At 42.6% G+C, this 25863-nt stretch overlaps 1 protein-coding gene across 6 annotated transcripts in view; it reads left to right on the top strand.

Moving 5' to 3' along the window:
* The window catches only part of HERC2 (HECT and RLD domain containing E3 ubiquitin protein ligase 2), a 228751-nt gene that overhangs the window by 7355 nt on the left and 195533 nt on the right, over window positions 1–25863 (top strand). For 4 of the 6 annotated variants that reach the window (XM_074992040.1, XM_074992033.1, XM_074992017.1 and 1 more), the window contains exon 3: window positions 12889–13003. The exons of the other annotated variants lie outside the window; for them this stretch is intronic. In XM_074992040.1, coding sequence (XP_074848141.1) covers window positions 12889–13003 — 115 coding nt within the window. The remainder of the gene's footprint in view (window positions 1–12888; window positions 13004–25863) is intronic. 6 annotated transcript variants of the gene reach the window in all.

Genomic DNA, 25863 nt, shown 5'->3' with positions numbered 1-25863 from the left:
CTAATTCTTCTTTTAACTTCTGGGGAATCACATTTGGCTGAGTATTTGCAAGTATTGGGAGATAAACAGGTGTGTGGGGAAGGGGAAAAATGTCAACAGTAACAGGTCAGTCACGTTTACTTTAGGGACATGTTTTAGATGTGTCTCAAAATGTTTATCCCCTTCTCCCTTACATCATTTCATGCTTGGTTCTCATGAAACAGATTACATAACCAGAGCTTGAAAAATTTGCCTAACCTGTAGTAGCTCAAGAACTAAATTGTGGGGGGAGGGTAAGGGGAGAGAGAGAGAGAGAGAGAGAGAAAGAAAGAAAGAATGTCTATGCTATAGTGGGAAAGGAGCCTCCCAGCCTGGGACACATGGACAAAAGTACTTTCTGGTGGCCAGTAGGAAGACTTCCCATATAATTTAGGATTGGAGTAGCAGTAGTATGGAAGTTAGATTCCTCAAGCTAAATAGTAAAGTACTACGCCGATGTCTGTGCTAGACATAGAAGTCGACTGCTGATGCACAATTTTAGCTACGCAATTGTGTAGCTAAAATCAACTTATCAACGGTTGAGTATAATGGCTGCATACATGGAAGAAGGTTGACGGGAGCATTTCTCTTGTCATCCTTCCATAAGCCTCGCTGCTTGCGAGCAGTCTCAGGGTTGAATTGGACCCTGGAAAGCGCTGTTTCAAGCATGAGTGAAACAAAACCATGGAAGGTTGATCCTGAGTGGCTCGATCTTCTGCAGGTGGTAGTGGGGCTTTAGCCTTAGGATTTATTCACTTCACTATGGTTTTTCACAATGAATGGGGTATGAGCCCATGGAGACTGAGAAAAGAAAACCAGGAAAAAAAATACCCACAGAAGAGAGAAACAAAGAAAATGGGATGAATACGTAATGCAGACTTAAAGATGTCTTGTGGGAGAGAAAAGGGGAATGTGAATGTTGCTTTTCTACCGTTCTCTTTGCAGCAGTTAAAGAGGAAATGGAGACGAAAGACGAAAGGAAGGTCATGTTGCCTTCCTGCCGTCCTTTTTTTTTTAAATGGTTCATACAAAATATGGTGCAGCTGCAAAGGAGAGGCAGGATGCTCTTTTCTCTCTTCCTTTTACACTCCTGGGAATTTTGGAATGCTTCCCACTGAATAGCTCCTGTCTTTCATGAATAGTCCTTGTTAGTAGGTTTCTTGTATTTTTTTCAGGTTGCAATATTAATATTTCTTAGAAGGTAACGTTTTAATTAAATTTTTGGATGGGGAAGTTTTTGCTGTCTGCTTTGTTTTACTTGCACTGCATTCTTCAGTGAAGTTTATATAAGTAAAATTTGACTTTCATGCTGCCTACAGGATAGTTTGCTCTTCTGGCAAGGATTGTTGATCAGCTAGATCACATACAGAGATTATTGGCAGAAAATAATCTTTTGAAATAGTTAATTCCAAAACAATTTGCCCAACTCCTGCTTATTTCTAAAAGAATCGTATTTTATAAAAAAAAAAAAAAAAAGTTGGGATGGTTCATGGAAAAATAAAATTAAGATTCAGAGTCTTATTCAGGTGATGTACCAGTGGCCCCTTCATTTGGTTTAGGAAAGGGCATAATAACTGACATGAATATTCTGATCTAACTTTTCATGAATGTCATACACCTCTTAGGTTTAGGACTTCTCTGAAGTCTTGAGAGAAACAGCTAACAATTGAAATAAGAGGTTGTACAGAGGAAGAGTAGCTATTAAATTAGCTTTAAGTTTAAGGACTAGTAGATTTTGTATGCTACCCTCAGCTCTCGGGTGGGGCAAAAATGAGGGATTTAGTGTGCCAGAGGGGGCTGCTGGGGAGCGGGCTGGGTCGGGGAGGGAGAGTGCATGATTGCGATATGTGTGTGTGGTCTGGGCATGAGGAGAGTTGGGGTGTTACTTACCTGGCTCCATGTCCCCTGTTGCTTCCGTTGGTTGGAATCTGGCCGATGACAGGAGCAGGGAAAGAATGCCAGCAAGAGGTTGACTTCACTGCCATTCCCCCAACCACTTGGCAGGGAAGCAGCAATACGTGGAGCTGCTTTGTCTGCCCACCAGGCAGATCTGGCCTGTGGGGCTTGGCTGTCCCCTCTCCCTGCAGTGGGAAGCCGGAACTAGCGCTCCATCCTAGGGAGGTGGGAGCAAGGCTAGAGCACCTCGCTGCAGTGAAGCAGGAGGGGTGATCCCTGAGCCTGCAGCATATCTGCAAGTGGCTCCGGACCCCACTTGGACCCCCACTTCATTAAACTAAATAAGCATGCCATTTAATGTAAAAGGTAAATCGTGTGTCTGTCAGTCAGTCAGTCAGTCAGTCAAAGCTTCAAGTTTAAATGTGCCAGTATTGGTTACTGTGGGTGCTGCATAGTATCTAGTGCTTCCTAATTCCATAAATCCAAATTGTGACCATGAATGACAGGTATATCCAGTGGTATGGGGTACAAATGCAGAAAGGAGGCCTAGCAATTGAATTTTGCTTTGACAAACTAGGTGCTGCACATAAATTTTGGATTATTTGGTCCTGAAGTCACTAAGTATCTTCAGAAACCTCTTTATTCCCAAATATTCTGTTCATGGAATCACAGAAACATAGGACTAGGAGGGATCTCCTTAGGTCATCTATCCATTCCCTGCACTGAGATAGGAATTATTGATTATATAGGCCAAGGGTGAGCAAAGTGGGGGCCGAGCCCCCTCTGGGGCGTGAAATTTCATAAGGGCGGGGGAAGCAGCACGATCGGCTGCTGGGTTTCAGGCTCATCCATCTCATTAAAAATGTTGAAATATGTTACTGTTTCTATATATGTGTATTTACATTTATATACCATTAATACAGTTTTTTTTACATTCTACATATTTATTTTCTTTCACATGCTGAGAGGGTTTTTTTTAAATATGAACGTAACCAAAATTTTTGTCAGTTTGGATTACCTTAGACCGGTTGGGGTTCCCCTGCTAATTGCAGGGACGAAAAGTGGGGCCCAACATGAAAAGTTTGCTCACCCTGATCTAGATAATCTCTAATATCTGTCTCTGACCAGTTCTTTAAAACGTCCAATGACGGAGATTCCACAACCTGCATAGGCAGTTTGTTCTTATGCTTAGCTACTCTTACAGTTAGGCAGCTTTCCATAGTGTCTGACCTAAATCTCTCTTGCTGCAGTTTAAGCCCATTATATCTTATCCTGTTCATAGTGGTTAACCAGTGTCACCCTCCTCTTTGTTAACACTTACATACTTGAATACTGTATTGTTATGTCCACCCTTAATCTTCTGTACTCTGCACTGGGATGGAGGTTGGTGGGGGAGGAGGAGCTGAGTTTGCTTAGTGTTTTCTAGAAACTTTATAATTTTGTTACTCTCGTCTGGACTTCCTCAAATTTCTCCACATTCTTCTAAAAGTGTGATGCCTAGAACTGGCCAGAGTATTCGGGGAGGAGATGGGGCGGGGGGACGGACGGACAAACAAACAAACAAAATATATATTTATTTATTTATTTATTTATTTAAACAGTGTTCTGTCCTATTTAGTTTGTTTCACTATAGCCTCCAGATGATTTTCAGCAGTGTTCCTGTTGAAGTAATTGTTTTTCATTTTATACCTTGCATATCCTTCCCTTCCTAAATAAAGTACATTGCATCTGTCAATATCGATTTGCATCCTATTGATTTCAGACAATTTTACCACTTTGTCATGATAATTTTGAATTCTAATACTGTCCTCTGAAGCTCTTATGAAACCTGCCAGCTTGGTATCATCTGCTAACTTTAAGTGTACTCTCTTTTATGATTATGTAAATCATTTATGAAGATATTGAATAGAACTGGATCCACGGCAGATTTCTGCAGGTCCCCACTCACTGTGGCTTTTCTGCTTGACTGTAAGCCAGACAACTGCTGAGATCAGTTTTCCATCTGCTTGTGACCCATCTTCCACAGGTTGAACCTCTCTCATCTGGCACACACTCATCCTGCAACATCTGTGGTCTAGCATGATTTTAGTTACCCAGATGTCCACTTATGGGTGTGGGCAAGTTTTCCATGGTCCCATAAAGTTTGGTTACAGCTACCAGTCCTGGCTGTCAGTGTTCTGTGCTGTTATTTAGATGTAATTTACCCCTAAATATCTTCTAAGATCCCTCTAAACAGTGGAAGTGTTGGTAATGTTGCTAGACAATATTGACCTCCTGTGGTCTGGAAAATTCTCTCATTCAGCACCAGTCAGGTCTTGAGGGTGCCAGACTGGAGAGGTTCAACGTGTAGGAGGTTTATCTAGGGGATATTTCCCTATTTTGATTATGGGTAGGATGACCAATAGTACTGTTTTGGCTGGGATAGTCTTTTATTAAGCCCTGTCCTGGCCATTCTAATTACAGCGAACCTCCAGTTTACATGGGGATTATGTTCTTGCAACCCCCGCGTAAGTCAAATTTTGTGTGCAACTCAGGGGAAGCCAGGAAACTGATGAGGGCAGCAGCCATGGTCAGTTTCCTGCTCCAGCCAGTGGAGGGGAGACAGGGACCAGCTCCCCTTTGCTTGCAGACTGGGAAACTGACCAGTGCAGCTGCCCTTGTCAGTTTCCTGGCTTTTGTCAGTAATGGCAGCTGAGAGCCTGACTCTTGGCTGCTGCCACTGACAGGAGCTGGGAAAACTCTCCTGTTAGTGGTGGCAGCCCAGTTGGTTGAGGCCCCTGACAGGAGCCAGGAAACTGACCAGTGCAGTCATTCACATTGACCTCAAGTGCGCATATCTCGGGGGTTTACTGTATTGGCATAATTCTCCAGTTGTCCTATTTTCAAGGTCAAATGACAAATGCACGGTTGTGCCAGAAAAATTGGGAGTGCCACTTTATTGGAGCATGGAGGAGCATGTGTTTAAGGGAGGTGGTGGTGGTGGGGGAGGTTGGGTAACTGGCAGTGCCAGGCCTGCATGTGAGGGAAGGCTCAGGAGAGCTGCTTGGGCAGGGCCAGCCCTGTGTGGCAGACAGCAGGGGGGTCTAGAGCTGGGCGGTGTGTGTGGGACTGGCATTTTGCAGTTCTGTGTTGACCCTTTGTGACCATGGATGACTGGTATGTCCAGTAGTATCGGGAACAAATGCAGAAAGGAGGCCTAGCAATTGAATTTCTTTCAGTGCAAAACTAGTAGCTGCATGCATGTTTTGGATAAATTGGTCCTGAAGTCACTAAATGTCTTCAGAAGTTTTTGTCCCCACATAGTCTGTTCATGGAATAATAGAAATGTAGGGGGAAAGGGATCTCATTAGGTCACTTATCTAGTCCCCTACTCTGAGACAGAAAATAGTGCTGTCTAGCTCTGTGGTTTTCAACCAGTGTGCCCAGAGAACTGTCCAAGTGTACTGTGAAATTTTTGTCAATTTCTCCTCACTGTGGCTCTTTGCAGAACTACAGTAGTGGGGAAATTGATGACCCCTCAGGACCTGATTCATGCAGGGAGGTAGCTGAAATGCTGCTTCCCAGCCCGAATGAGCTGGTGGGGAGCTCGCCCCCACACCCTGCTGTGGCAAGTGGGAGGAAAGGCAGGAGCCTGTTGGAGCTGGGACATGGTTTAAATGCCATGTCCTGGCTCCAGTGGGCTGGCAGGGAGAGCAGCCTGCTTTTACTGGTTACTTATTTACTTAACATCACCAGCATGGTGTTGAGCAGATTTTGAAAATGTGTCTGTGCTTACTAAAGAGGGTGTATTCTGTTGTGGATTTGAAACATTAATGTGTTTGATCCTTGTTTAGCTTGTTGTATGAACTATTATGTTGCAAACGTCTCTAGTAAGACTGTAACCATAGTAAAGGTAAATGTGATGTTTATGAGCAATTGAATCAGCTGAAAAAATGGGTGTACTATGGAACTGTTTGTCTCATTGAAGGGTGCTCTGTTACTGAAAAGGTTGGGAACCACTGATGTAGATCATCTCTAATACGTGCATCTTTAACCAGTTCTGGTATACAAACTGGAACTCCTGAGTGCCAAAACACAGTGATTTAGGGGTTGGTTTCATGTCTTTGATGATGATGATAAGCTAGAGGGGAATGGTTTTAGTGCCATTTTACTTAAGAGCTTAAGGATGACCCATTTTGGTAAACTTGGGAATGGAAGGGGGTGACTAGTCTGATGAAAGTCGGGGCGAAACCTTCTGCTTATGGGTTTAATACTGGTGTCAGGAATCTGAACTATAGTTGCACAACTTTAATTCCCCCTAAAGTTTCAGAGCCAGAGGTGACAAACTCCTACTGGTCTGATTCCCAGAACATCTGCCATTCCTACAAAGAGGGATGCAGAAGAGCATCTTCCTCTCTCTGTAGACTGCAACCAAAAGGTTTTCAGACAGAACTCCTCTAATTCTTAGGTCCCAGCATTTGGATGTCAGATGGATAGGCACTTTGAAAACGTTTGGATATAGTAAGTCCTTGAGAGAGAAGGAAGCAAATGCTCGTCTTTCTGGTATCTAACCTAATTTCTGAGCAAATTCATGGGAAGAATGGTCCCCTGTCTGAAGTACAGATGTGTGTTCTGGTCTCTGTAGTTGGCTTGCTGTAATCTTGGGCAAATCAGTTTTCCACTTGGTTGGTTATAACTGGCTTGATACTTCTCGTAAAGACGTTGAAACTTTGATTATTGGCAAAATGCTTTGAGATTCTGAAATGGAGAAGGTAAAAATATTTGGCTAGTATTTTATTATTCCCCACACTTTGAGCGACTACTTAGCCATGTTTGGTTTTGAGTATGATAGTAGCAAAACATTGGTGATGTGAACTAGAATTCCAGGATTTAAATTATTTTGGTTTAATTGAAGGAGTGGGCTGCAGTTTGCATTGGCTGTAAACATTTTATCTGTAGTTTAAAAACACTGTCAGTAGTCCTCCAGTTAGTTAGTGTGTGTCAATAAGCAAAGCAGCTATCATATGTCTTTTACACTTGAAAAAATGATAAAAAGTTGGGTTTTTTTCATATAATGAAGAAAGATATGGTCACTTATGACACTAAAATAATAGCAAAAGCAAAAAAAAAAAAAGCAAAATCTGATAACAATTTCAGCTTTGATCTGAATATTTCTCCCAAAAACAAAACAAAACAAAAACTTTATAATATACAGTGACTGAAGACAGAATTATTTTTTCTAAGAGGAAAAGAATGGACTATACAATCTTGAGTAAGATTTTCTTTATGGAGCATATTGAGGAAATGACTTGAATAAAACTTTAAAAATTAAAGCCAAGTCCAGTTTTCAATTTTTAAGTTGAGTTGACAGGTTTGTTTTCAGTATCAAGTTGGGACTTTATATCCTACAACAGGATCAGAAGCTGAAATTGGAAAACAAATGCTGATTACAAGCAAGGCCTGTAAGTGTAGTGGAACTTAAGTCTTCTGAAATACAGGCTTGCTGTCTTACGATGAAACTGATAGAATGACTGGCTGAAGATTCTGTAAACTTTAGATGATGTTTTGCATAATACTTGTATCTAAGGGGTGAAATGCATGTACAAATAAGGATGTAAAATCCCATTTAGTTAACTGATTAAACAGGGAAAGGGAGCCTGCCTTGGACAGAGGCTGCTGCAGCTGGGCTGAAGCACCTCCTGCCCATAGTGCTTACAGGCTAGGCCCATCACAGGTGATTGTTTTAAGGAGGGGTGTCCACTGCTGTGAGATGTAAAGAAGACTTTTACTTTTCAATTGTTTCCCCGCCCCCCACCACTAAGTGTTTGTAGCTGTCATTCAGGTGGATGTGGGGTAATCAACCGTGCTTTCCGCCTTGGTATGCGTGGGTAGTTCTGTGGTTTTCTCTCCCTTCCCTCCCTCCCCCCGCCCCCAACTGGGGATCTTTCGTTCAAATAAGAGAATCCTAAATTCTCATTAAAACAAGTTGAAAGAAAAACTGATTTTTTTTGCAGACACCGCCCTGGAAAGCCCCTTGTGGTAGTGTCTGTTTATGAATTAATAAGAATTTAACTTTCAGCAGAGTCACAGTCAAAATTTAGTTCTGGTGAGGCACTTATTTCATAAATTTCATCAAAGCTGAATGTAGTGTGCAGCTGGTACTGTGACTTTCAGGGAAAAAACGAAAATATATTCACACTATCAGCTCACATTTTATACAGTAATAATGAATCATAATCAAAGGACAAACCATACTGATTAAATTGCATTGTTAGTTTATCTATTAGAGTGCCTCAAGCCATAATATACACTCATCCCTTGTTAAACGAGTATTTACGAGTACTCGCTTAAACGAGGGACGCACATACCTCCCCTAGTTCACGCAGTGAATGAACTCCCTCCCACTAATAAGAGCCTTACCCGCTCCCCGCGGCTCTAACCCACTGCAGCCTGCCCCCCCCCACCAGCCCCGCAGCCACCAAACTGTTGCAACTTAACCCTCTCCACCAGCCCTGCGCATCCGAACTGCCGAAACCTGCACTGTACCGCTGGAAATTTAACTGCCCCTGGAGGCCCTGCACACCCGACTCCCAAAACCTAAACCCCCTGCTGGCCCTGCACACCCAAACCCCAGCAACTTAAACCCCCCACCGGCCTCGCAAACCCGAACTGCCAAAACTTAAGCCTCTTTGCCGCCCCTTGTGCACCCGAACCACTGAAACTTAACCCCACTCTGCCAGCCCCGCGCACCCGAACCGCCGCAACAGAGCCCAGCCCCCTGCCGGCCCTGCTCACTCAAACCGCCAAAATTTAAACCTCCTGCCGGCCCTGTGCACCTAAACCTCTGCAGACTAATCCTGCTGGCCCCACAGACCCAACCTGCAGCAGCCTAAACACCCTCCCCTCCACAATGGACCCAACCCACTGCCATGTTTTAACCCTCCAGCCTTTAACCCCCACCAACCCTGGTTCACTTACCTTTCAAAAGCAGCCCCACCTGCAGCTGAGCACTTGGAACCAATCAGAGACTTTTACACATATTTGAGTAGGAATTTAGTGTCCCTCTCAAGAGTTTTTGCCTACGAGCAAAATGTTAGGCACCAATTGTCTCATATAGTGAGGGATGAGTGTACCTATTTTAAATTCTTCATGTTTGAGTGGTTAGATCTGCAATTGACACTTTTATTGTGGAATAACACATTTTGCTTATAAATGTGGCTGCTTTCACTGAAAACTTTCCTTCTTCAGTGAGTTAAACAGTTTGATGTCTTGTTTTATGAGTCATAGATTGTTTCATGAAAAAATTTCAATCTAGCTTTTATGGAAACTGAGTAATAATAAAGTGAAATCTTTGTAGTGAAGGTTAAAAGTCCTAGTATTTCTGAGCTTTTGACTATTAATTGCTAGCTTGTTGGACGCAGGGGTGATATTACCTTTTCTGGGTCCTGGTTTACTCTACACAGCTGGATTGACATAAGCAGCCTTGCGTTGACCTTGTTGTGCACCTGTCCAAACTCAAAGTTTTAGACTGATGCAAGTTTTCCACTATCCTGATGTAATAACACTACTTCCCAACTGGTGTTGAACCAGGGTTGATGTAATGAGGTCAATGAAGTGCACATACAGATACTGGACTACTTATGTGGGGCCCAGTAATCCTCCAGCAGATGTCCTACAATGCCTGACAGCAAGTGTTTTGGTCACAGTTCTGAGCTCCCCTATTAGGGGGTCATGGAGACCAACAAGTGACCTTTCTTTTAAAGTTTTGCAGATTTTCAAAATGCCTTCTTCTGATTGACCATCTTGGCAAGAACACCTAGCAGCTGTCCATTATTGAGTGCAGCTGCCCAGGTGACCATGCTGCCTACTTGCTCCAGGTGCTTTGTGCCTAGGTAGATGAGGGTTGCAAACCTTTCAGAAATTAAAGGTTAATCTCTAATTAAAGATTATCGTGTCATACAAAGAAACCTGCAGGCATATCACCAACCAAAACTGATAACCCTAGAGTAGACAGGGTTTATTGGATCTTCTTGGTCTGTAGGGAAAAGAAGCTGTACAGGTGCAATTAACGAATACTTGTACAAAGCTGTCCATCTGTGAGCAAATTATATGGGTGCACAAGAAAAGAGGTGTGATGGGTTAGCAGCAGTGCTGTGTGAAAGCAAAAGAGCAAGGGCATGCATGTCAGAAGGCCAGGGAGAGCAACAATTGATCTGGTGCCAAGCCACAGACTTGCCATTTCTACAATGAGCTGCATGCCATGCTTGGTGGATACTACACTAGCAGCCTGCAGATAACCGGATACTCTCCCAGGAGCTGGAGTCACAGCTTATTGGATGAACAGTCAGGAGCAGAATGAGGCACATGCAACTGGAGGGGGTCCAGCAGTGAGCTAGGACTGCTTGAGAGTTTTCCAGTCTAGTCAGTCCTGGCAGTTGAACATAATGAATATACTGGGGAAGAAATGTTGGAAAAGTTTGTAAAGTTATTTGCTGTTAAAGTGATACCCCATCTCCTGCAACTTTGCAGAACACAGCCATGAATTTTTCATTAATTATTTTAGATAATAGAAAAGGTAGCAGTATGGCAGAGGGGTGGAATCATCTTTTTTTTCATTCCCCTGTAGAGATACGTGAGATGAAGGTGCATGAAGAGCAACTTATCTTCACAGGGATGTCCCTTGAACCTTCCTGATTATCTCAGTGAAGCTTTCCCACACCTATTGGCAGCAACTGTGGCAGGCACCATTGCAGCAGACAGGCTAGTACCATCAGAGTGGTCCCATCCATAGGACAGTTTGGGTTGGCCCTCAGGCCCCATGCTTTGGGTGGGCCCCCTGCAGTGGCCATCTCAACTGTCCTGTGGATGTGAGGGACTCAGGAAATTACAGGAAGGCTGATGTGAGCTGGCAGCAGGGGTCATCCCCTCACCTCATTGTGACAGCAGGAGCTGGAGTAGTCAGGCAGCTTGCTTTGCTGAATCATCCTCTCCTGGTCTTCTGCAGTCTGCCCAGCAGCAAGTTGCACTTGCTCTGCAGCTGCTCTTGTAGTGCTGCAAATACTGGAGGATCACGTGCCCTGTGTTTGCAGCACTCCTGAGGGGTAGTTAAGAACTATGCAGGCTTTGTGCTTCTGTCAGAGATGGTGAATGGTGACGAGCCAGGTGTGGGTTGGTGGGATTTTCAAAGGTGTGTAAATTAAGGATATACCGATGGTATAGGTAGGACCTCCCTGGTCTGGCACCCCAGTCCTGAATGTGGGAGTTTGCTGGACCAGGGGAGGTCAGTTTCAGCCCCCTGCCTGGTGCCAGTCCTGGCCCCAGCTGCTGGCCCCCTAGAGTGGCTCCACTTCCAGTCCTGGGTGATGGGGCTGCTGGCTTGCTGCTGCTGGCTTTCATTGGGCTGCGCACCCTGTGTGAGCTCCTGGCTGTCCCGGTCCACTCAAACCTCTGGCACCTCCTGCCCCAGTTGACTCCTCTCCTGCCCCCACCCCCCATGCCATTCTGCCCTGTCATAGGCCACAAGAATCCTGGCTGCTGGGGGCTCAGTGGTCCTGCTGGACCCGAGAGTCCCAGTTTTTAGAGGTTCAGCCTGTATTATGGTATTGAGAAGGTTTTATGATGGGAACTTGACCCCACAGTCTCAGGCACCCTTACAAGATTAACTTCTGCAATCATGCCTTGCCAGAACTTCTCAAAAGTCAGCATCCTGGGCAGTGGTGAGTTGCCCCCCTGGATACCCAACCATGGTGCACTGCACTAGACAGATAAAGTTACTCCTGATGAAGTTTTGGAGTGCCAGTGCAAGGAGCCAAGTATGCTTGGGACCAAATGTTAGGTTAACTGGTGGCGTTTGGCTGATGTTACTTGCACTGGCATAAGTCCATAGTGTAGGCTCCTAGGGTTAGGGCTTAGGGTCAGTACTAAACTGAGTCTCACTTAGCTAATGTAAAGCTTGAGAATTCCCTTGAATGCGTTTTGCTGTTGACAATGGTGGGGTCTGCTCTTTCATGCCTTGGTGCTCACAGGTATCAGAGGGGTAGTTGAGTTAGACGGTATCTTCAAAAACAACAAGAAGTCCTGTGGCACCTTATAGACTAACAGGTATTTTGGAGCATAAGCTTTTGTGGGTACAGACCTGCTTTGTCTGGCTTATGCTCCAAAATATCTGTTAGTCTATAAAGTGCCACAGGATGACTTGTTTTTGGTGCTCACAGTTCATTTGTGCAGGGAGATGGTCAGGTGGGTTGGAACAAAACTATTGGATGCAAGAAGCATTGCCTTCTTTTCAATATTGTAAATGGTCCAGATGATTGCTACCATTCAAGCCCCCAGTAGGTTGTGTTGACACAAACATCTTCAAATTAACTGTTAGGGGCATATTGACTGCAATCATCTGGAACACTTTTTCCTGTAAATTCTTAGCTAGGATTGCCTGTTGAAGTTGTCTCCTCTTGTAGCTCTTCAGAATCACATTATCTGCTTGATAAGATTTTTTTTTTCTCCTGCCCTCATGTTTTGGTTGCTTAAAAATGTAATGTCAAAATTATCTGAAGTCCAATATTATGATGTGTTTTGAAGCCTTTGTTTCAGGTAGGTTGAGCCTAAAGAGAGCATACCTAGCGGGGTGGTAGTGCAAAGTAACGTTCCTTCTAATTTTTTCCATCCATCTGCAGAATAACCTGTATGTACACTGGGGCATGTGCAGATGTGGACCACCAGTAGAAATGCAAGCTGCCTTCATGGGTGCTCTGCTAATCAGTTTAGTGGCATTTGTCTCTCTTGTGGGGCTGCCCAAGTGTTCAGTTTACAGGAACATTGTTACAAATTCCATAGTGAAGATGATAGGGCAACGAAATAAGTTATTGTGATTTTAAACATTTTTTTTTTTTATTTGGAGGAAAATACTGACCATGATTCAATTTTTTTTTTTTAAAGATGGTGTGGGGAAAGGTGGGGAATGCTGTAGTAATTTAATTTTTAAATTGTGTTTAACAGCTTGCTTTTACACGAGATGGACTCTGTGGCTTGTGGAATGAAATGGTAAAAGATGGAGAAATTGTATACACTGGAACAGAATTAGCACAAAGTGGTGAAGTACCTCTGAGAAAAGGTAATATTTTTCCACTTTTTTCTTTCATCCTGATGATCTGACCAAAGGACTGATTTTAATAATATTGCAAGCCCTCAGTTCTTAACCAGTTGTATTTCCTTTGTACTGTTACTGCTCTTGAATAAATAAGAGGGAGCTACTCACAAAGGTGTATAGGATACTGCTTTCTTCAGTCTGTTCCCTTGATTTTTTGGCCTTTTAGGAATATCGCCATTCTCTGTTGACCTCAGAGAGGAGACCTAAGTTTCCAGAAGTTATGACTTGTCATAGTAAAAGAATTATAATGATTTTAAAAAAATACCTCATTCCCAGGGCACAGAGCAGAGGCTGGGGGCTGGTTGCAGCTAAGACTTTCTGCCGACTTCTTCTTTTCTCACACAGGCCTGTACTTGACAAGACCATTGGGGAGCTGCTTCTGGGCAGGCAGGGTACAAGCTCCCGCACAGGCTGCAGTGTGGATGGTGCTTGTATGTGCCCTCAGCAGCATCCACAGAGCTTCTGTCACTCAGCTACTCTGGCTCTTGCCCTCAGTACCCAGTGTCTGTCACCCTTCCCCACATACAGCTGGCTCGCACCCCCTTTTTCAGTGTACTTTTGTGCCACAAAGGATTACGTAGCACTCATATTTGTCAGTGTGTGTATTTTTTGTATTACTATAATTCATATATGAAATTTCTGAAATACACAGCTTGGAAAATTTGAAAGCACTGTTTTCATTGCTGGAAAACATTGGTCATACCTATATCGTCTGATTTCACTCTCTGTACCAGCAATTCTAGTTCCTCCATTTTGTTAGCCTGTTCATTTATAAGCCACCCCGTCCCCACCCCAGGATGAATAGATAACAATGGATAATTTTTTCTGGCTCATTCATAAGACAAGCCTATATTTCAAGGCTTGGCATATTTTGTATCCCAGCCCATCAGGGTACGCTGCTGGCATGCTGGAATATTTTGTTTACCTGCAGTGTTGGCAGTCGCAGAGCCCGGCAGCTTCCCGTGTCTGCGGTTCACTGTTCCTGGCCAACTGGTGGCTGCCAACATGACCCTCAGCACCCGCTGCTTCCTGTTGCTTTTATTGGCTGGAAACAGCAAATTGCAGGGGATCTGTGTCTCCTGACAGTCCAAGTAAACAAAACATCCTGGCGTACCAGTGGCTGACCCTGACAGGCTAGGAGCTCAAGTTTCCTGACCCGTTGTAGTTTTTTTAAGAAAAAGTGCTAACATTTTAGTTTTAATTAAAATGGTATAGTTGGTATTTTACAGTTGAAACAAAAGTAGTACAGTGTATTAATATAAATAAAATATGTGTACTGATGTCATTTATGCCCATGTAAACAAATTACTTAAACATGTGCTTCCCTAAAGTTAAATTTTCCTGGTAGTAGCTGTTTGCTTTTTCTAGTATTGTTTTCTACAAGGTTAGCTTATAATTACCGGTACTTTTATATCTCATACAGTATTTATATTGATTGTAAACTAATTTATTGATGTCAATACTGAAGCCATTTAATGTTGCAAAGGCTTTGGTTAGTGGAGCAGATCGGTTTGAAATGAATGCTAAAGGAAGCAGTACTGCAGGTCTGCAAAGAATTTCACCCGCCCGTTTCACAAAATGCTAGACCTGACAAGCCAGTCAGAAAAATAAAATGAACAATGGTGCTATGACATTGGTGTCAGTCTGCTACTGTGTAATTTGATCTCTTGATGCATGTCAACCTCTGGACTCCGAAGCCTTGAGCCAGTCTGAAATCAATGGAATCTATAATAAAATTTAAATATCTTGTTATCTCCACAGACTTAATTTTCTGATTTTCATAGAGTAAAATCTTTATCTGGCACTTTGATATCCAGAAAACTTGGTTCACGGGCATCTGCTAATGAAGGAGGAATTGTATTCCAGTGTGTTAACCGGAAAAATTCTGATAACTGTCTGGCATCATTTTCCAGTGTTTACAGAAATTGTGTTTTGTTTTGTGGCCCTGAGGCAGTAGAGGAGCAGTAAATTCCTGTAGAATGTACAGCAATAGTATTGAAAGGTATAGTGTTAAGTAAGGTTATTTTATTTCATAAACTTTCATGCTTTTGTTGGGAAAAGCTCGAGTAACTGGCACATTTGATTAATCGGCAACCCCTGTTCCCCATGCATGCCGGATGACAAAGCTTGTATTGTTCTAGCATGTAAAATGAACATCCGTGACAGTCAAAAAACAAAACAAAAAAAAGTCTGCTTATGAGGCAGCATTCAAACTTAATAGTTGAATAAGCAGAAGCAAGCAGTAATTGCTCTGCTGCTTGCAAATTCTGTATCAGTGAGAAGAAGGTAAGAGAATGGCGAAAAAATAAAACATCAAGAAGCAAGAAAAAATGTAATGTGTTTCGTTTCATTTCCTGGGCTAGAGAAAGATCTCAATGAATGTTGAATGTCGACCAAAATGGTTATCTTGTCACTAGAACTGGAACTGTTTTCCATGTTCTCCAAATGTTCAAAGATGACAAATACAAGTCAGTGAAACCATCAGTGTTTGTTGCATCAGTGAACTGGTACACTTGCTTCGTGAACTTCCATGGTCTCTGTTTTCATCAGTGAACACAGATATCACAAAAGCTGCCAAGAGAACTGGAAGAAAAAAATGAATATTTCCAAAGGGAATGTGCATTTGAGCTATCACAAATAGGAAATATGGATGAAATACCAATGACCTTTGATCTGCCCAGTTGTATGTCATTGATGGAAAAATCAGTTTTAAATAAAACTACTGGCCATGGGGGAAAAAAATCCAATTTACAATGGTTTGATCGTGTTTTGCCAATGGATCAAAACTCTCTCGTTGTATTTTTAAAAGAAAAACCTTGCCCAGAACTGCGACGTTTCCTCTCAGTGTCATTGTTTGTCCATATGAAAAAGGATGAGTGGATGGAAAGTGGGATTGCATGTGGAATAAGAGATCAGGAACAATTTTCAAGAAACTTGCTATACTCATTTGGGAAATGTTCAGGGCACACAGGACAGATGAGGTGAAACATGTGGCCAAAAAAATGAAAACTACACTTTTTAGCTGTAATACCTGGCGGCTTAATGTTTGTTTTACAGCTGCCTGATGTCTGCCTGGACAAACCCTTTAAAGACAGGCTATGCAAAACGTGGTCTAACTGGATGTGCTCAGGCATGGTGAAGGTGACAAGGCACGAAGCCTGTGGAGCCCAAAATCAATCTGGTTGCTGAGTGGGTCAAGAGTGCATGGGAGTCCATTCCACCAGAAGTGATAGAAAAATCATTTCAGAAATGATATATCTGCAATGCACTCGATGAATCAGAAGACGATGCCATACTTGATAGTATGGAGGCTGATAAGAAAGATGACATTGCTGACATTTATGGTGGCAATGCAGGAGCAGCTGTGACTGAATCGGAGTTTGATGAACTGTTTGGTGAATTGGAGATTTGATTCAGACTTTCATCATCAATAATTATGGGCTCAGCGCTGGTTGGTGTCTGATGCCTCTCTCACTATTACGTTCCATCTTTCCCTGTCCAGTGCGGAGTGGCTTAGTTTCTGTACGCTAGCTCCACACCAATCTACTATGTCATCTGTCCGTTCTCTGTGGGGTCTGCCTCTCCTATTCGAACCGTCCATTATGCTGAATACTCGGGTCTTGATTTTTTTCATTCGTCGTTCATTCTGCAAATATGGCCAAATAGTTGCAGCTTCAGTTTTATAACCTTCTGCAGTAGGTTTTCTTTTGGCTGGATCTTTCTATATAATTCCTCATTGGTGACCTTCTGCATCCATCCTATTCTCAGAATCTTTCTATAACAACGCCTTTTGAATGCCAATACTTTTGTTTTCGAATCTTTTATTATCACCCATGTCTCACATCTGTACACCATGCTGCTGAATACATGTTTTCAAGATGCTCAGCTTTGTTCTTAAGCTAATCGCTTTGCCTTTCCAGATCTTAGCCATTGCCTTCAAACTCACTCTTGCTTTTGCTATTCTAGTCGCTATTTCCTTCTTACAATCTAGATCGTACGTTATGTTGCTTCCCAGATATGTGAACTTCTCTACATTTGCTAGTTCAATACCATCAACACAGATCTTCCTTCCTATTTCCTTATCTCCAAATACCATTGTTTTTGTTCTATCGATGTTCATAATCAGTCCGTACCACTTCCCTTCTTTAACACCTGCACCGTTTTCGCTAGCTTTTCCTCATCTTCCTTAATGATAACTATATCATCTGCGAACCTCAAGTTGTTAATTCTTTTCTCATGCACAGATATCCCTTCTACCTCTTCCTTGATCTTGTCCATCACTTTCTCCAGATGTGCAATGAAGGTACTTGGCCATATTGGATCTCTGTGTCTCGTACCTCTACTTGTTTTAAACCAACTTCTCTCATGTTCTCACCGCTGCCTCTGCATTATCATTGTTAATCTTCAACAACGATATCAGTCTGCTATCCACTCCATATGACTCCAACAGTGCCCAAGTCACTTTCTGATCTATACTGTCAAGTGCCTTTTGAAAATCTATGAAGCAAGTGTATATGTTCTTGTTCTTTCTTTCGTTGAGCTTTCTCTGCTATCAGTCTTAGTGCCAATATCGGCTGTATGGTACTCATATCTTTTCTGAAGTCCACTTTCCCATCTGCTGTATTTTCTTCTATCTTCAATCTTGGTCTCTCAGTTAGTATCATTTTCAGCACCTTGCCTAGATGACTCATTAGGGCAATCGTTCTGTAGTTCTTGCACTCCAAAGTACTTCCTTTCTTGTGTATTGTCACTAGCACAGATCTTGTCCATTCCTTAGGTGCCTTCCCTTCTTTCCAGCTATATTACATAGTCGGTGCATTTCCTGAATCATGCTTCCTCCACCGTATTCCACAGAATCATAGAACAATAGAGCTGGAAGAAACCTAAAAAAGGCATCGAGTCCAGCCCCCTGCTCTAAGCAGGACCAAACCCATCAGATCAGCCCCGCCAGGGCTTTGTCGAGGCAAGACTTAAACACCTCCAGGGATGGAGACTCCACTACTTCCCTGGGTAGACCATTTCAATGCTTCGCCACCCTCCTAGTGAAAAAGTTTTTCCTATTGTTCAACCTGGACCTTCCCAGCCTCAACTTGAGACTATAGTTCCATGTTCTGCCATCCATGACCACTGTGAACAGCCTCTTTGCAGCCTCTCTTCAGTAAGTTGAAGGCAGTTATCAAGTCCCCCCTCAGTCTTCTCTTCTGCAGACTAAACAATCCCAATTCATTCAACCTTTCTTCACAAGTCATATGCTCCAGCCCCCTGATTATTTTGGTCACCCTCCGCTGGACCCTTTCCAGTGTAGCCACATCCTTCTTATAATTGGGGACCCAGAACTGGACACAGTACTCCAGATGTGGCCTCACCAAAACCAAATAAAGAGGAATAATCACTTCACTTCTCTGGATCTACTGACAGCGCTCCTCTTGATGCAACCTAATATGCCATTAGCTTTCTTGGCTACAACGGCACACTGTTAACTTGTGCCCAGCTTCTCGTCCACTACAACTCCCAGGTCCTTTTTTGCAAAACTACTACCAAGCCAGTCAGACGCCAGCCTGTAACAATGCTTGGGATTCTTTTGGCCCAAGTGCAGGACTCTGCACTTGTCCATATTGAACCTCATCAGATTTCTTGCAGCCCAGTCTTCCAATTTGTCTAAGTCAGTCTGGACCCTGTCGCTACCCTCCAGCTTATCTAGCTTAGTGTCATCCGCAAACTTGCTGAGGGTGCAATCCAACCCCTCATCCAGGTCACTGATAAATATGTTGAACAGAACAGGACCCAGAACTGAACCTTGAGGCACTCCATTAGAAACCGACCGCCATCCTGACATTGAGCCATTGATCACTACCCACTGGGCCTTACCTTCTAGCCAGTTTTCTATCCATCTTACTGTCCATTTATCCAATCCACATTCCTTTAACTTTCCAGCAAGAATATTGTGGGAGACCGTATCAAAAGCTTTGCCAAAGTCCAGATAAATCACATCTATTGATTTCCCTCTATCCACAGAGCCAGTTATCTCCATCACAGAAACTAATCAGATTGATCAGGCATGACTTGCCCTTTATGAATCCATACTGACTATTCCTGATCACTTTCCCCTCCTCCAAGTGCCTCAAAATGACTTCCTTGAGGAGCCCCTCCATTATTTTTCCAGGGACTGATGTAAGACTGACTGGCCTATAGTTCCCTGGATCATCCTTTTTTTCCCTTTCTTTAAAAATGGGCACTACATTTGCCTTTTTCCAATCATCTGGGATCTCTCCCGCTCTCCACGACTTTTCAAAGATAACGGCCAAGGGCTCATCAACAACATAGGCCGACTCCCTCAGAACTCTAGGATGAATTAGGTCCGGGCCCATGAATTTATGTACGTTTAGCTTTTTTAGATAGCTCCTTACAAGTTCTTTCCCCCACCAAAGGCTGTCCACCTTCATCCCACAATGCATCACTTATCACATGAGTCCGGGAGCTGTCCTTGTCCATGAAGACAGAGGCAAAGAAAGCCTTAAGTACTTCAGCTTTCCCTACATCATCTGTCACTGGGTTACCTCCCTCATCCAGTAGGGGGCCCCACGCCCTCTCTGATCACCTTCTTGTTAACATGCCTGTAGAAACTTTTCTCGTTATCCTTCACATTCCTTGTGAGTCGCAATTCCAGTTGCGCTTTTGCCATACTGATAACTGCCCTACATTCTCGAGCTATATGTTTATACCCCTCCCTAGACAGCTGTCCAAGTTTCCACTTTTTGTAAGCTCCCTTTTTGCACGTAAGTTTTTCCAAGGATTTCCCCATTAAGCCAATCTGGTCTCCTACCATATTTACTTCTCTTGCTGCACATCGGAACGGTTTCTTTCTGCGCCTTCAATAGGGCTTCCTTTGATACTCTCTCCTGTGATCTTATCATTTCCAGGGCTCTTGTTGTTCTTTAGTCATTTCAGTGCTTTTTCTACTTCCCCCTTTGAAATATTAGTCTCGCTCTCGATGCTTGGTGGAGATACTTCTTTCAGTTCTTCAATTAGTCCCTCTGAGACACTCGGGTCCAACCGTGCTTTGTATATATCGGTGCAGTATCTCGTTCATCGCTGCACAATCTTCTCCCTGTTCATGAGTACTTCTTTGTTCTCGTCTTTGATCACCATCTGCTTTGGTTGCTGTTTCCTATTAATATTCCTAATTGTTTTATACACCTCCCTGGTTTTACATTCGCCGTAATACCTCTCTATCTTCACGTTGCTCCTCTAACCATTTCTCCTTATCCTTACTGCATTGCATTTCACCCTGTATTGCTGTTCTGCCATCTCAGAAACATCTCTTCTGATCTTCAGTGCTCTCTTCTCTTGAACCACCTTCAGTGTCTCCTGGGTAATCCACTTCTTATTGATCTTTTTTTTCTTCTTCTGGAACAGTTTGCTCAATTGCCTCTTCCATAGCAATGGCTATCCCTGCGACTCTCTTATTTAGGTCTTTCTCTGTGGTGATATTCTTAATCTTCTCTTTTAGTGCTGCTCTGTATGCATTCCCTGGTTCTTCCTCGCATAGCCTCGCAACGTCTCTTCTTTTCTTAAACTGTGTCTTATGTTTTCTTTTGAGTTTTATCTTGATGTTTGCGATCACTAGACTGTGGTCCGAGTCTATATTCGCACCTTGGAAAGTTTGGCACTGCTGTACTTATGCATCCATCTTCTTCTTATGAAAATCATATCATCATGTTCTTGGACTTCCTGTCATTCGATCGCCACATCCACTTCCTAATGTCGTTTTGTTGGAATCTTGTGTTGCAGATCACCATCTCATGCTCTGTAGCAAACTCTAGCAGTTTTTCACCTTGTTCATTTCTTCTTCTATATCCAAACCTTCCCATGACTCTCTCCCAACCTTCGTTATCTGTTCCAACCTTTGCATTCCAATCTCCTCTGATGCTCAACACATCTTCCTTTGTTAAGGCTTTATAGAATAGCGCAATCTCTTCCTCCATACTGTCCAACGTGAGTGCATACACCTCAATGACTGAGATGTTGAACAGTATTGCTTCGAATCTTGCTACCATCATTCTTGCACTCACTGGTTTGTATCCTAATAATGCTCTTCTAGCTGTTTTGCTAAGAAGGAATCCAGCTTCTGCTTCACGTTTATTTTGTTTCCTGACCAAATGACTTCGCAGCCACATCTCTCCTGATGCCATCTAATGCATCTCTGCCAGTCCAAGTCTACCGCATTGGTATCTTTCCATCTCCTTCTGAAGCAGCTCTAATTTTCCAGTTGCCCACAGTGTTCGGACAGTCCATGTTCCAACTGATAGCATATGAGTAAGCTGTAATTTTCTTTTGGTAGCCAACTTATTGACTGAATCTCGATTGCTTGATTGGTATCGCAGACCTTGTTTATCTGGGCAATATCCGAGGCGGCATCTTAACATTTAGTTGTCCTGGCGTCAGATTTCATTCGTATTGTTGTTTGATGGTCAGCGCATAGACACACATCTGACCAAGCCTCCTCCTTCATCCAGGCTTGGTACTGGCATGGAGCTCATAGTAGCTTCATGGCGGTGTTATTCAGACTTTGAAGAATTTTACAACTTTTTAGACAGCTACAATAGAATGAGACTTTAAAATCAGTAAATAGCTCTTTAAAACATAGTAATTTTGGAAGGTATGTTAGTTCCTATTTGTTCAGTTATTATAAACAACTTTTTTCATTAGATTACATTAAAATACATCTAAAAAAACTGTTTTTCTTTTGACCCCAAATTTTAAAATTCAGGAGGGTCAGTAAACATTGGCTCCCAGCCTGTTAGGAAAGCTGGTGTTTGCTCAGACCTTTTGTGTGTTTGTAGAGTTGGCAGGCACAGTGCTCTTCAGCTTCTAGTGGGTCCACTTTGCCGGTCACAGCCAATGGGAGCTGCAGATAAGCTGTGCAGGCTGAGGAACATGCAGGCTGCCACATCCCTCTGCTCCCATTAGCTGTGATTGGCTAAATACAGCCCTGGAGCTGAAGAGGTCCATACCTGCCAGTGCTCCAGGTATGCACAACATCTGGGCAAACTGGTAGCTTCCCTGATGGGCTGGGAGCCAGCAGGTATACTGTCCCATTTATAAGCTGACCCTCACTGATTGATTCACTTTTTTTAACCAAAAATATTCAACTTATGAACAAGTGTATATGGTATGTCATCTTATTATTTTAAAAAAGTTATCTAGACACTTCAGTTTAAACACTGGATTAGATAAAAGAGTGAAATAAGTTTATCTGTGAAGAGATTTTACATGAGTGGGAGTGAAGAGACATAAAAGCAAGAAATGTTCACAAAATAAACCAGTTTCTTAAGTAGACACTACTAAATATTTTAGCTGTAAAGTAAGCGTTCTCACCATGTTCCAGCAGATCGCTGACCAAATTGTCAGGGCAGGACTCCTTGCTGCCTCCTGACTCTCCCAAAAAATACCTGGTTATTTCCTTTTGTGTTCTCAGGTGTGGAGAATGATGTGAGGAGGAGGAAAGGGCGGGTGTCAGAAGATGTTTATGCCTGCTTTTTATAGCTTGGCCCCCTCTTGAAAACATTTTCTGCTGGGAGCTAGAAAACAAGTGGTCATTGTGAAAGGAAACACCATATTGTTTCTTTGCTAAAATGCTAGATTTGTTTTTTGCTCTTTGTTATTTTGGCCACTTGTCATCTTATGATTAGTCTGCCTTGTTTATGTCTGGCTGCAGCATCAGTTTGCCCTTTTGTTTCTGAGAAACTAGTTTGGCCACTTTCCAAACTTACCTTGAAAACAAACTTCTAGTTATGATCTCAGTTCATGTTCATAACTTTACATATATTGTTACTACATGCATTTTGCCCTGATATTATTGATCAGCAAGTTGAAATGTTAAATGATAGCTCAGAGGCGTGCTTTGTGTGAACGTTATTACAGTAGTAAAACAAAAAGCAGTCAAGTAGCACTTTAAAGACAAAATGGTCAAGTAGCACTTTAAAGCAAAATGGTTTATTAGGTGAGCTTTCGTGGACAGACCCACTTCTTCAGACCACAGCCAGACCAGAACAGACTCAATATTACAGTAGTGTATAGCGTGTGAATATGGATGTATTTTGTCACAATTGTAATATCCTATTGTATTTTCTTTTATGAAAACCATATTGGATAACAAATATGGTTCAACATGTGGAGATTTTACTGTGGTATGTGAGATAATCCACTTTTATGCTGCTTGTCCTGTCTTTAGTGCATAGTGTGGGTTGTCACTTTTCTCCAGAACTTCTGGCATATTTGAACATAGTCCCACTGCTGCTATCAGACCAGATACATTTGACTCTGCAATATTCTACAGGTTGGCCCAGCAGTCTGCATTGGAAAGAGACCTTGGTGGTGGATGAGGCATCCCTGCTCTTCTCTTGTTCACCTGATTTAGCTGTGTTCAGTGCCTTAGATGCACTTGAATACTCAGAGGGCAGTAGACAGTTGTATTGTTAACTTGGATGGATGGAAGCCATTAGCTTCCTTATTCATAGCTGAACTTCTTAGAGGTAATATATGCTCCGAAAGCAAAGCATATCCATGCTATGTATTGAGGATATTTGCAAAGAACTATCTATATTGACTCAAGATCTTTCTTGGGTGGTGGTAATTAATTTAAAATGTGCCATTATGTATGTAGTTTGGAAAAAGAATTCCACTTTGCACTTATCAACACTGAATTTCTTCTGCCATTTCATTGCCTAGTCACCCAACATTGTGAGAGTCCTCTGTAACTCCTCACAGTCTGCTTGGACTTAACTGTCTTGAATAATTTTGTACTGGCTACAACCTTTCCAGTTGATTGTTTACCCCCTTTTCCACGTCGTTAAGAAATATACTGACCAGCGCAGGTAAAAGTACAGACCCTGAGGAGACTACTGGTCACCTCACTCCATTATGAAAACTGACCATTTATTTCCTATTTAACCTATTATTGATACACAAGATGACCATCTCTCTTATCCCATAGCCACTTTGTTTCCTTAAGAGTCTTTGGTCAGGCTCCTTGTCATAGGTGTTGTTAAAATCAAGCTGCACTATATTAACTGAATCATCTGTATTCACATGCTTGTTGACGCTGTCAAAAACTGTAATACAGGTTGAACCTCTCCTAATCCAGAACACTCTTATCTGGCATCATCCATATTCTGGAGTTATTTTTGGTTAGTTGAATGACCACTTATCATGGGTGTGGCCAAGTTTCCTGTGTTCCCATAAAGTTTGTTTATAGCCACCAGTCCTGGCTTGCAGTGCTCTGTGCTGCTATTTTGCTGTAATTTACCTGTAAATGTCTAAGAGCCCAGTAAGCAGTGGAAGGGTTGGTAATGCGCTAAACCAGTGTTTCTTAAATTTTTTGAGACCACCTAACACCAAACAATAATTTTTAGATGGAACACCTATGAACATTTTCTTTATATATAAGAAAAAAAAAGTAAAAGTCACACCAAAAACAAACAAACAAAACACAAACAGCAAGGACAAAATAAAGTAATGTAATCAGAACAAAAAAGCAGTGCAGTAGCACTTTAAAGACTAACAATAATTTATTAGGTGATGAGGTTTCATAGGGCAGACCCACTTCTTCAGATCAGTTCTGGTATGGCTGTGATGTGAAGAAGTGGGTCTGTCCCATGAAAGCTCATCACCTAATAATTTGTTAGTCTTTAAAGTGCTACTGGACTGCTTTTTTGTTTTGATTGTGTGTAGACTAGCACAGATATCTCTCTGTTACTAGTATAATCAGGTCTCATAGCTATGAAAAAGTAATCTATCTGATTTTAGTAACCAAAAATATATACCATCAGTATATTTTTCCAAATGCTTGCAGGCCACCTGCAAGTTGTTCATGGAACACAGTTAGAGAAACACCGTGCTAGACAATATTGCCCTCCTGTGGTCCAGCAAATCCTCTCTTCAGGCACTGGTCAGGTCCCCAGGGTACAAGAAGAGAGAGGTTCAACTTGCATATGATTGGTATAGGGATGTTACTGGTGAAGTGATTAACCAATTACAGTTAACTGGTGGGGTCTGAAGTGCTCCCCTGCCATAACTGTTGCAGGCAGGGGCTGCTCTGGCCTGGCCAGAGCAGCCCTGGTCCACAGTGGTGTAGGGTGCATTGTGGGCAAGGTCACTCTAGACTGCGTGGCGTAACCCCCGTCCGTGGCAGTGGGGTGCCCCCAGCCCTGTTTAGTCTGTTAACTGGGATTTTACTCTCTTAGATTGGTGAGGCATTAGTCATCAAACGCAAATATATTTTTATGAAAGTTCTGTTCTTACTGTAGTTTATACCACTCTGAAGTTACACTCACTATTCTAATTGCCAGAACCTTCTCTTGAGTCTTTTTAAAATGCTTCACATTAGATATCTTTTGGTTATCTGGTTCAGAGGATGACTTCAGTGATAGGTTACACGCTGCAGGTAATAGTTAGCCAATTCCATGTCGGAGTTCCTTCACAACTCTTGGCTGAATGACGTCTGGTCCTGGTGGCTTACTACTGTTTATCATTTTGTTCCAAAGCCTCTTTTGAAAACCTCTCTTCTAGCACTGCAGTGTTCATAGAGCTAGTGACCTCTGTGCAACTTGACAGGCATGTTTCAAGGTTCCATAGTGCTAATGGCATCCCCTTGTGTTCCTCGCCAGCTCCTGAAATCTGTCCAACTGAAAATGAGACGATCCATCTGTTGTGCATTATCAACCCTGGGAACAACGTGTTCAGAGGAAAATTACATGTTAAAGTTTAAACCGTGTAGTACAGGTGCAATCACTAATCTCAGAACTTGTGTGATCAGGACTGTA

The sequence above is a fragment of the Carettochelys insculpta genome, chromosome 1 (assembly GCF_033958435.1).
Source record: "Carettochelys insculpta isolate YL-2023 chromosome 1, ASM3395843v1, whole genome shotgun sequence".
Classification (NCBI taxonomy): Eukaryota; Metazoa; Chordata; order Testudines; family Carettochelyidae; genus Carettochelys; species Carettochelys insculpta.
The sequence above is the reverse complement of the archived record's forward strand: the minus strand, read 5'-3'. Positions and strand labels throughout refer to the sequence as shown.